This window comes from Athene cunicularia (genome assembly GCF_003259725.1).
Source record: "Athene cunicularia isolate RWA chromosome 26 unlocalized genomic scaffold, athCun1 chr26_part1, whole genome shotgun sequence".
NCBI lineage: Eukaryota > Metazoa > Chordata > Aves > Strigiformes > Strigidae > Athene > Athene cunicularia.
The window spans coordinates 878,069-889,493 of record NW_020799136.1 but is presented as its reverse complement, the minus strand read 5'-3'; the positions used below and the strand labels follow the sequence as shown (position 1 = coordinate 889,493).

Here is an 11,425-nt window from a genome sequence, read left to right as displayed (position 1 = left end):
CCGGCCGGTAATGCCCGTCTGGCTGCGTCTCCCACAAGGCGCTGGCGGGTCACCAGGAGGAGATTAGCGAGATAAGGAGAAAGCTCTCCAGCACGTTCCCATCGCCATGCGCCATCCCTGCCCGCAGCCTCCCCCTGCCCCAACTGTCACACGTGGCACCGTGGCCGCAAGCTGGAAGGGCCTCGTGTGAAACACCGACACGGGCCACGTGCTCCCTCAGCCGCACCACCACCGATGTGCACCCCAAATGTGCCACCACGCCAAACGTGTCACCACGCTTTGGCTAAGCAAGCGAGCTTGAAACCCGGCGCTGATCCCGGGGGTTGGTACCCGCAGGCCGGGGAAGCAGCTCCCCCCAGCTCGCCGGCGAGCAGAGATCCGTGTCACCGCGCACCAGAGGGCACACGCTGACCACCTCGGCTCTTGGAGAGGAGTCAACACACAAAACCTTGGTCCCAAGCCGCGTTCAAGTGCCAGCAGGAGGCAGGGGACACCCGAGTCACCCCACACTCGTGGGGAGCTGTTCTTTGCACGCACAGAGTGGGGTGGAAGGCTGCGGGGGGGAAGCCACAAACCTGCATCACCCTGCAAAGCAAAACCTTGTCCCCAGCATGTGGTGCAGGTGACAGCTCTTTGCTGTCACCTTTTGCTGTCGGGGGTTATCGCTTGGCGATGCCCCCCATGATGGGCAGATGCCTCGTGGGGGCACTTAAAGGGGTGCAGGGTGGAGGGTGGCCCAGCACCAGTAAGGACTGTGGGGCAAGGAACCAGTGCAGGTGAAGGTAGGGAAGGGAAAACTGCAGGAACCTAATTAAGAAGAAAAAAGGGGGGAAAAAATTAATAGCTCTTCAAAAAGCACTTGCTGAGGCTGAGCGATCCCACGAGGGATTAATCCAGTGTGAGCTCGGGCCCTTACGCAACGGATGGAAAATTCAGCATGAAATTTCTGGGGGAAAAAATGGCTCTTTCACAGGAGCCCTGTGCACCCCGTGGGCAGCAGCTTCCGAACGGAGGGTAAAATGGGGAGGAGGTGTTTGACCCCGGCGGGACAAGGCAGAGGGCAGAGCACGGCAGCACCAGCCGTCCCTGCGGAAGAGGAGCCGGTCGGCTGTGGGCAGGAGGCCGGCTTTCCTGAGGGCTACGGAAAAATAATACGGCATGAGAATATCACATAGCTCTTGTTTCTCCAAATAGGTTGTTTTTCCACTGCCTCACAAAGGCCCCAGTATCGTCTCTCTTCTTATTACTCTTTGTGTCATATGCAGTTAATTATTCATCCCCTTTCTGCGCTCGATGTGCTGCTCCATGAGCGGACACGACCCGCTCTGCTCTCGCCTCCCCCTGGGTGCTTCTGCCCCGGTGCGAATTGCTTCAGCTCAAAGCTTTGGCCGTGACCCCAGAGGGCTCAGCAGTACCGGGCTCCTTGCAAGGCTGATGCCACAGGCTGGATGGAAGAAATTGTGGCTGCAGATGCTCAAATTAACAACCTGAATGGCTCCTGGCCCTGCTTGGGCACTTGGTCTGGGTGCAGCGTGCCAGTGGCGAGGAGCGGGGACTGCCAAGGAAGGGTCGGGGTGCTGTTCTGATCTGCAGACTGTGAAGGGGGGAGAGGAGGACCTGGGCAGGTATTTCTGATGAATACAATGATGTGTCTATCCCTTGGGACCAGATTCCCACGTCCCGGTGGTGGCCCCGTCCCTGCACGGCTGCGGCAGGGGAGCAGCACTGGCACATGCTGCAGGCTGTGAGCGTCAGCTGCAGCTCGGCGCTGAAACGGCCGAGCGAAAACAGAAAGAAAAAGTATCTGGTTGATCCTCTTTCCATTAGCTCAGAGGGCAGTAGAAGTCTCCAGGTCAGATTTCCCTCTCGGTGACTCAATGCCAAGGAGAGAGGAGCGGCTGGAGGTGTGTGTGTGTGTGTGTGTGTGTGTGTGTGTGAAGTGTGGGTCCCACGGCTCAGGGGGAGCACAAGGACATGACACCCCCACTGCTATCCCACCCCAGCAGCTCTGCCCAGCCACTGCCACCCTTCTACACAGCTATTCCTGTAAAAGCCACCCAAGAGCCCCCAGATCCTGCCTGGCCATGTCCCCACCCCAATCCCTACCACTTTGCCAATCCACTGATGACATTTACAGGTAAAGCAAAAAAAAAAAAAAAAAAAAAAAAAGCATCTATCCCTCCGGGTGGCAGAGGGTGATTTTAGAGCCTGACACCCCCAGAGCTCCAAAGGCCAAGGAGAGAAGCCAAGGAGAATCCCACCAGCACCCAGAGCACCTCTCCCCGCTCGCACCATGTCCTCAGTGCGCCGTGCTGCCGTGCTAATCTCAGCTGTTTCATCATTAACAGGCCTAAACGCTAGATGGAAATACCATCCTCTCTATTAGCTCTGCGCAGAGTGGTTTAAAAATCACTTTGGACGGGACCAATTTGCAGTTGCCTGACTGAATCCTCGCAGACACACGGTGCTGGGCTGCCCGGGATCCCCTCCAACCCTACGCCGGGGGTCCCACCCCACTGGCAACCAGCAGGTCCTGTTCTTTCTCCCTCAAATCCCGCTCTGGGAATCAGACCGGGGCACGTCCCTGCTTTCACCTCCCCACAAGAGGAACATCAACCCCAGCAGCCCCCGGCCTTCTGTCCTGCACACCCAGTGCCACCAGCGCTGCCCCAAGGGACGGTCTCCTCCCAGCAGCGTTTTGGGGTGCTCTGCACCCAGTTCTGCCCCAGCCCCCCAGGGATATCCCCAAGGCACAGCCCTACCTTATCAGCCAGGCACTCGGTGTCCTCGGTCAGCAGGTAGACGGCCCCACTCTCGGCCAGGAGGATGGCAGTGTCGGTGGTGGAGGAGGACCTGGGCCGGCCCTGGTGCTGATGCAGGATGGCGGTGAGGCTGCTGTCCTGGGGTGCCTTGCGGATGAGGTGGGGGCTCCCTTTTTGGGGCTCCAACGAGCTGCTCTTGGCCCGCCGGCTGCCGCTGTGCAGGCTGGTGCCGCGCTTGATGGAGGGGCGAGAGCGGATCTGCTGCAGCACCCGGTTGAAGGCGGTGGGACGCGCCGGGAGGTCGTGCAGGGACATGGCGTAGGAGACGCGGTGCATCTCCGGGGAGCGCTCCTTCTCGTCCGGGGAGTCGTGGTCGGACGCGCCGTAGTGCGGCGGCAGCGAGTCCTGTGAGTTCTGGTGCTCCCGCTCTCGCGACCGCCGGCGGCTGTGGAAAAGGTGCTTCAGGCCATGGCCAAACATGGACCCTTCGGACAGCTGCTGGATTTTCTGCAGGAGAGGAAAGAAAACAACCCATTACTATCAGGAAGGGTCAGCATCGCCCCGCTTCGGCACGCACAGCTCTGACGGACGGTGCCCACGCTAGTGCTGAACCAAAACACAAAGCTTGAGAGCTTGAAGAGCTTCTGGAGGGCTCTGGGGACTCCACACCAGCCCAAAGGGATCTGTGAAAGGGAACCAGCCCTGCTGCCAGAGCTGCACTTTATACCTGCGGAAAAGTATTTAACGTTAGTGGCTGTTTGATGGCACGCAGGGCTGAGCACAGGGGCTCGGGACGGCTCAGGCGTGCAGCTCCAACAGCGTTCCCCACGCCGGGGGGAGGTCTCTGATGAGCGCTGGCTACCCTTAAAATTAGCAAAAGGAGCAGAAAGACCCTTCAGAGAAATGGAGGGAGGAAGGTGCCTGCTGCAGCCAACGCCAGAGCGGCACAGAGACCTGTGGGCAGCGGGGATGGAGCAGCCTTTTCCCTGGCTAGAAAAACCAGTGTCACCCCCAGTCCTGGAGCCTCGGCCACTGATGTGCTGCCAGGGGCCACCTGCTCTCCGAAAGGTGCTCCAGGAAGGACTGGGGAGGGCTTTTCTGTGGGGGATTTTCCATGGCCTCCGAGCGCAGCACAGGACCGAGCTGGCCTCACTTACGGAGGTGAAACCGCAGCTCGTGGCCCAGTGCCACCAAATCCAGTCCCTGCTGGGCAGCAACCGGTTTCCATCAGGAGATGGGGACACGCTGCTCCCGCGGGTACCCCCGGATCTTCCTCTCCCAGGGGACTGAGACTCACGTTCCCACAGAGCACACGGCTTTTCTCGTGACCGCTCCTGGGAATCTGGGTGGACGCTGGCCACGGCACAGTCATGCAATATGGATGGTGGAACAGATCGTGCTCCTGATTACAGCCAGGTCAGCCCAGAGCGGTTTCCCCGCAGTCACTGGAACGCCCAGATTTGCATCCAGGGGAGATTTTGGCCAGGTGCCCTCCACAGTCCCCTGTGTGCGGTGGAACGGGGGCAGCGCTGCGGGCAGCAGCTTCCAGCATCTGCAAAGGGCTCACAGCGGATCCCAGATCCCAGCTCCTTGGTCCATCGCAGCTGCCGGGCAGCAAGTAAATGACCTTGGGACATCGAAAGATCCTCTCACCTCCCGAAGCAGCCTCAGCTACCAGGAACCCAGTGGACCACAAGGCACGAGTCTGTCCTGTTGCTCTCTGTCTCTATTTTGGAGTTAAGCTGAGCACCCTGCATTTGAGGACGCCAGCCCTGACCCTGCTGACGTTCAGGGGCATTTCACCGCTGATTTACTGTGGCTGGGGCTCTCCCCAGGGATGCCGGTTCCCATAACTGCGGCGCTGCCATTAACTCATGCTTGAAAACCAGCGTGAAGTGGGCACAGAACTGGGAGCTACTTATAGGCCCAGCGGACACTTGGCAAAAGCCCCAGCTTTTAGAAAAGATGTTTGAGACACAGCCTCCAGGAGCTGTGGAGTGTGGAGGATTTCATGGCCATACAGAAACGACTCCTTCTCCAACAAAATCCCAGACAAGAAAGCCACAGGGTCCAAATCCATAAGGGCCTAATTCTCGTCATACCTGTAATACTGACAAGGAATCAGCAATTAGATTCTGTGTCCCTAAACACTATAGGCAAACCCTTTAATTCTTCTGTTGTTATCCATTCATAATGAAAATTTCTATCCTTTTGGTTTTTCCTAGGAAATATATAATAAATCTACGGTGCTGAATTGCTACTTCAGGAAATAGTGATTTAAATTTTATTCTATTTATAGAGTCTCTATGGAAACAGAGGCAGCATTAGATAGATAATAACTATAAACCCACAGATTTCTACCATCAAGGGTATGGCATACCCTTGGACGCACAGTTAGCCCTTTAGAAGGTCCAAGTGAAAAAAAAAATTACCAACTTACTTCCTTGAGGGTAACGAAAACTAAATAAAAGCGAAGCTGGCAATAAAAGAGAGGATGTTTTTCCAGCACCAGCATGGAGGTGGAAGCCAGCTGCTCACAGAGGGTTCTTGGCCCAACAGCTTGATCCGATAGAAATTCACCTTTTAAAAGAAACTCTGCTCTGGTCCTTTCCAATTTTGCCTGAAAGAACCTTTCAGGGGCTCTGCAGGTAGAGCTCCTGGCAGGACGGTAAGGGATCTGCACGGGGGGAAAAAAGGGGGAGGGAAGCAAAAAGAGGAATCCCAGCCCTGCTGCTTGGGCTTGAATCCCACTGGATCGACAGTTTGTCAAGCTAAAGGCTTGTCTATATTAAAAAGTTCATGGGAGTGGTAACCATGAACAAGCCATTCCGCAATGGGTATTCCAGAGAATTTGCTGATGTAAAAGCTCTGTTTTCTTATGTTACTCTGGGATATTACTGCACTTCCAGAGCAGAGGCATTTTTCTGGCACAAAACTACTCGTGGCTCAGAACAGAGCGTCTGCACGGGCTATTTTGGAACAGTCGTTGCTTAATAACTGATGCAATGGATACGGAGATTAATTTCTCAGTGTAGACAGCTGTAAAATGCTAAGATTAATACCAAAACATATTTATTTCTTTACTCTTTTTCATTAATGCAGCCAGGGTCAGCAGCGGAGACTTGTTTCCGTGGGCTCCGAAGAAGTGTCTCCTGCTTCACGTCCCCCACAAATGGATCAGTTCTTGCTGGCTGTGGCAGGGTCGAGCCCAAGACAGGCAGTTTGGCTGAGCACAGCTCTGGGCTGACCACGGTCACACCTTCTTATGTCTTTATCCACTGATGGAAAGTAATGGCAAAAATGCGAGGAGCCAGGAAGGGGCTGCATGACCCCCCCTTGTACCCATCCCACCACCCTGCCTGCACTGCGACCAGAGTCCCAGCCCTGTGGGGACACTGCAGGGACAAGCCAAGAGCTGGAAAACCCCATTTTAACCCAAACCAACGTATCTTGCAGGAAAACAGTGACTGGGATGACTGTTTTGTCTGGGACACTGCTCTTTGGCTGTGTCCTGTGGGAGAGCCAGGTGCTGCCCTTGCCTGCTGTCACAGGGATGTGTGTCCCTCCCTCCTGCTCGGCCGTGCCGGGCTCTCCGGGGCCCATGTTCCTGCCGCTGCCGAATGGCCCCGCAGCCTGAAACCCCCCAGTTTCTCACTAAATGGTTTTCCAGCTCTGCACTGACATCCAAACCTCTTACTCAGCTTTCAGACGTGCAAGGAGGGGATCTTGTTGCCATGACCTTATAGCACAGCCACATGTTGCAAAGTCCTGCTCAATTATTATTATTATTATTAATTATTTATGTCCCTGGCCTGCCCAGAGGCTCCAGCCAAGACTCTGCAGCCCTTTGAAGGCATTGCAGAGACACAGTGAAAGATTGTCCCGTCCCATCCCATCCCATCCCATGCCATCCCATCCCATCCCACCCCACGGTGTATTTTAAGGTGTGGGGGAGCCCAGGGAAGGCCACGTCTCTGAGCACCTCGCAGCCCTACAAACAGCAGCAGGACCTTGGGAAGTCCCGCTTGTCCCTGCAAGTCTGGTCCTCCTGCTGCTTTCTCCAGCTGATCCTCCTAAGGATCCTCAGCAAGGGGGTCCTACCACCCCCCTGCACCCCCCTGCTGGCAGCCAGGCTGGGGCTGGGGGCAGAGCTGTCCCCCCAGGGTGGCAGCCAGCCCAGTTGCCCCTCCCAGTCCTATCTCACACCAGCATCCCGACTCCCCTTTCTGCCACTCCTCCCGCTGCCACGAATGCCAAGGAAAACGTATAGATGTTCTAAAATGGAAAATAAAGCACTCCCCCACACACGCTTCTCCTCCCGGGGACAGGATGAGAGAACAAACATGTGACAAACGTTAGTCATGTTGTTTAATGCACTACCAAAACGCTATAGTGACACGCAGCTCCTTCAACACTCTCCAGAATAACGTCTGCGGGGCCAGCACTGACTGCCCAGGTGTGGCTCTGGCCAGGGGGGGCTGTGGACCCCCACGAGCTCCTGACCTCGGGTGGCATTTGCAGGGCAAGATCTCTGCTGCCAGTGCTGAGAGGAGCCAGATGTGCTCCTGGGGAATAACACAGCGAGTGGCAGCCCACGACCGCTTCTCCCACGGCTGTCACCTCTGTGTCTCCTGAACTGACTGCGGGGATGCTCAGTGCTGGAATTCGGTGGGAAGGCAGAATGGGGGGGGTCAGACCTAGGGGGGTTAGGATGGCAGGTGTCTGGGCATGGAGTGCTTGGCCTCAGCCAAGCAGCCCACACCAGGATGACCGTGTCTCTGCTGCGAAGCATCACACAGGTCCCAGGAGGGCGGCACAGCCCGGCCTCGGCTCTCGCCTCTTCGCTGCGCCTGGCACAAACCCTGTCCTGGCTGCACCCTCCCCGGGAGGGTGCTCTCCTCTCCCTGGGGGACCGGGGGGGTCCTGGCGTGCAGCTCCGCAACAGTGAGAGCGAGAACCCCCCTGGGTCCCTGCCAGCAGCCTGAGAACTTTTGATGAGCGATGCCCTGGGGAGATGATGGATGCGGCCGCTCCAGGGACCCGCTGCTCCTGCTCGAGTTGCCTGACAACAGCTCCATCCCACTAACCGCAGGGGAGCTGGCTCACCTTGGCGGTGTCCTTTCAAGACCAAAATATGCCTGGAAAATTGTTCGTGCGAGGGATTAAATATAAATGTACCTGAGGGTTTAGAATAGGGCCTGTTGACCTTTATGGAGAGGAGGAGTCCTCTGCATCCTCCCTGCAGTGAACAGTCTGCACAGGCACTGCCATGGGGGGGCCCCTGAACTGCACCAGGGGGTCTCCACCCCTGGACCCATCCCCTCATAGAGAGGGACCTCCAAAAAAAAGTGAGACTAGCTGAGTGGGTTTGACCTGCTATGAGTAAACGAGAGGTTAATGCTTCACCCCATCCCCTCCAGACCCCCCAATCCCAACCCCACTGCTCAGGGCAAGACCTGTGCTGGGGACTGCACATCCCATGGTGGGATCTCCCCTTGTCCTTCATCTCCTTCCTCTCCAGGAGACATTCTCCAGCTCCAGGAGAGGTTTTCCAGCACCAGGAGAGGCTCCCCAGCTCCAGGAAGACCAGGGAAAGCTTTTAGTCCATGGATGTGGGGTTTGGATCAGGCCCTGGGAAGACGGAATGGCTCAGGCCAGGGCCACTGGACTCCTGCTGGTCTTGTCTTTCGGGTTCAAAGGAGGGAAAGGTGGGAGCCATGAGGATCAAGATCGTGAAACTGGAGATGGAAATGATGTCAGGCTTCAACTTTCAGCCATTGCCCAGATCGGCCCATTTGGGTAAACAGAGAGAGAGAGAGAGACCCAGGGAAAACACTCAGCTCAGGGATGCTCAGGGAAAGTGGAAGTGGGGCCAAGCAGTGAACACCTTGGTGGTGGGATGCCCCAGACACGCCGGCTGCCACGAGAGGCTGGATGTCTCCTTTTGCAGTGTTTTGTATGGATCCAGTCACTCTGCTGCAGAACGCAGAAATCCCTGCCACCCAACATATTTTTGAGCAGAACTATGTGTCATGCATCTGCTTTGCTCCTTGCCAGAACTTATTTCTTTCCTCTTTTCCCCTAATGGAGCCCTCCCTCTCGGCAAAGGAGCTGGATTCGGCGCTGGGGAATGGAGATTTGCCACGGATCTGCTGGGGTGAGGGGATGGAAATGACACGAGGCAGCCTGTTGTTTCCAGGTTGCCAGCTCAAATCCATCTTTGGCTGGCAGCAAACTAAAGTTTACATCTGATGCTTATTCACTGTCTACAGGGAGATGAATCTGTGGGTCTTGGTGTGTGGCAACAGCCTGGGGACAGCCGCGGGACCAAGGACCAGCTTGTTTGAACCCACCCCACCGTGGAGAATGCAGCGCAGCTCCAGAGGGTGTTTGGGGCAGGAAAACTTCTAAGATTATATTGATGATGCCACTAATTGTAGCAACAGGAGGCAAAGTGGCTGAATCAGTGGTGTCTGTGGCAGGGCCAGGCAGAGCGCCCAGCTCTGCCGCGGAAGTTGTGGGCAGCACCGAGACACAATTTTTCATGTGTTCTGCCTGGCGAAGCAAGTTTGAGGACTCACTCCACACGGGCAATTAATTGCTGAGCTACAAACGCTTTAAAGGTGAGCACTGCGAAGCAAACCTGCATTAGGGTATGACACGCGCATCGATAAAATCAATGGGCGTTTGGCCACTGCTGTTGCTGAGAGCTGGACCGGGCTGCAGAGCGGGCTGAGCTCCAGCTCAGAGCTGGACGCGCCGACCAAGGAGCTCTTGGCCTGGTGGCCATCCCCATCGTAACCTGCGGCTCCTTTTGCTCCACACTCCCACCCCTGTCTGACTCAAGGGCCCCAGGGGGGACAGAGAGAGGCTGGGGGGTGATGCTGGTGGGAAGCACCGCTGTGGCCACCCCACCAAGACTTGCATGGTCCTGAGCAGCACATCCCCATGGCTGTGCCTTCCCCTGGCACGGGGCTCTCCCCTCCAGCTGTTTTTAGGCCAGCAGCAGCTGTATATCCCATCAGCAAAGCCCAAACTGCCTCAGGAGCAGGAGCTGCTGCTCGGACATCGAGGAAAAGGCACCGCGTGTTGCAGCAAGCAGCGTCCTGCAACTACAGGGCTCCTTGTGCTTACAGCAGCTGAGTTCTCCTACGGGACTGGGGGTTTTTATTTCCTGGTTGCCTTTCCGAAAGGGCACAGGCAGTCCTCGCTGTGCTTCCCAGCTCCCGCGTGACCTTGACCATGCTGGTAACACCTTCTAGGCCAAGCGGCAGGCTGGGATGCTCCACAACAAGGGTCTTCATCCTGGATGCCAGGCTGCCACTGGGTGACCAGGGACATTTGTCTACTTTTGTCCAGTTTTTTTTTGAAATCAAAGAGTGGAAACGGCGCCTCTGTACCACCGCGGCCCCATCGCCTTTGCCACGCTCTGCCCGCGGCCACAACACGCTGCAGCGCCTGAACACACCAAAGTTACAAGCGAGGGAATTCATCTCTGCGACATAAAACCCCACCACAGCCAGCGGGACCCTGTTGAACAGCCCAGGGGGAGTCAGAGCTGCTCCCCTTCCAAACCCACGGGAAATTTCTGCCCAGTTTCACCCGGGACCTCCCCGTCCTGCTTGTCCGCATCCCTGCCTGCATCCCTGCCGCCGGGGACCGGTTCCCTTCGCTCCCGCAGCGCTGCAGTGCCGCGTAACTTGTTTTCCTCATTAACCGGACACAGCCCGGAGGCACAGGAGGAGCAGCCTCGGGGCCATTTATACACCGTCACTTCCCGGCTGCCGCAGCACTAATCCTATCAGCGCGGCTGGCGGTCCCCGAGCATCTCCCCCACGCTCAGCGCTGGGGTGACACCGGCAGTTCTTTACCGGGGTCTGCTCAGCCCCTCTGCAGGGGGACAGCCCTGTTACCCCGAAAAAGCCCGCTTGGGTGATGGCAGCCCGCTCCAGCCCTGCTCTGGGGTGCGACCCTCGTGCCCACAGCCCCCTTGCCACGGGCGGGGGGTGTCACCAGGGTCCTCCCGCTTCTCCCACCACCACTCTGTTATTATCGCTGCTCTTGGTGGCCAGGTTGGCACAGGGCCAGGGCCTCGGCGGTGCCCAGCCCCGTGCGTGCTTGTGCAAGCCTACTACGAGGCATCTCAAACCTGGGAGGTGGCCCACGGTGGGGGCACCCACACCCCAGGGGCATCCTCATCCCTAGGAGCATCCTCAGAGTGAGAGCATCCTTATGTTGGGAGCATCCCAACCTGGGACCTCTTCATCCCAGGAGCACCCCCATCCCAGGAGCACCCCCATCCCAGGAGCATCCTCATCCCAGGAGCACCCCCATCCCAGGAGCATCCCATCCTGGGGCCACCCCGCATCCTCCAAGGTCACACCTGTAGCAGGGGACCAGTGGGTGGGGAGGGTGGTAGCCCGCCCAGGCGTACAGCCCACCGGTAACCCCTCTGGGTGCTCATCACACCGGTAACCCCAACGGTAACGCCCTGGGGTGCTAGTCCGATTGGTAACCCCACTGCTGACCCTAAAGGGTCCCCACACCCCTCCGGTGACCCCACCGGGATGCTCGTCCCACTACCAACCCGCCGGTACCCGCCGGCCGGTGCCACCGCTGCTCACCTTCAGGTCGGGGGGTTTGGTGCGCGGCGGCGGGACAGC

At 57.5% G+C, this 11,425-nt stretch overlaps 1 protein-coding gene across 1 annotated transcript in view; it reads right to left on the bottom strand.

The window, feature by feature from the left end:
• TMCC2 (transmembrane and coiled-coil domain family 2) overlaps positions 1-11,419 on the bottom strand; it is a 25,917-nt gene extending 14,498 nt beyond the window's left edge. Inside the window, exons 1-2 of the mRNA XM_026864182.1 lie at positions 11,387-11,419; positions 2,763-3,269 (exon numbers count right to left, since the gene is read on the bottom strand). Of these exons, the coding sequence (XP_026719983.1) occupies positions 2,763-3,242 (480 nt within the window). The 5' untranslated portion in view covers positions 3,243-3,269; positions 11,387-11,419. The remainder of the gene's footprint in view (positions 1-2,762; positions 3,270-11,386) is intronic.
• Between the last annotated feature and the right edge of the window lie 6 nt (positions 11,420-11,425).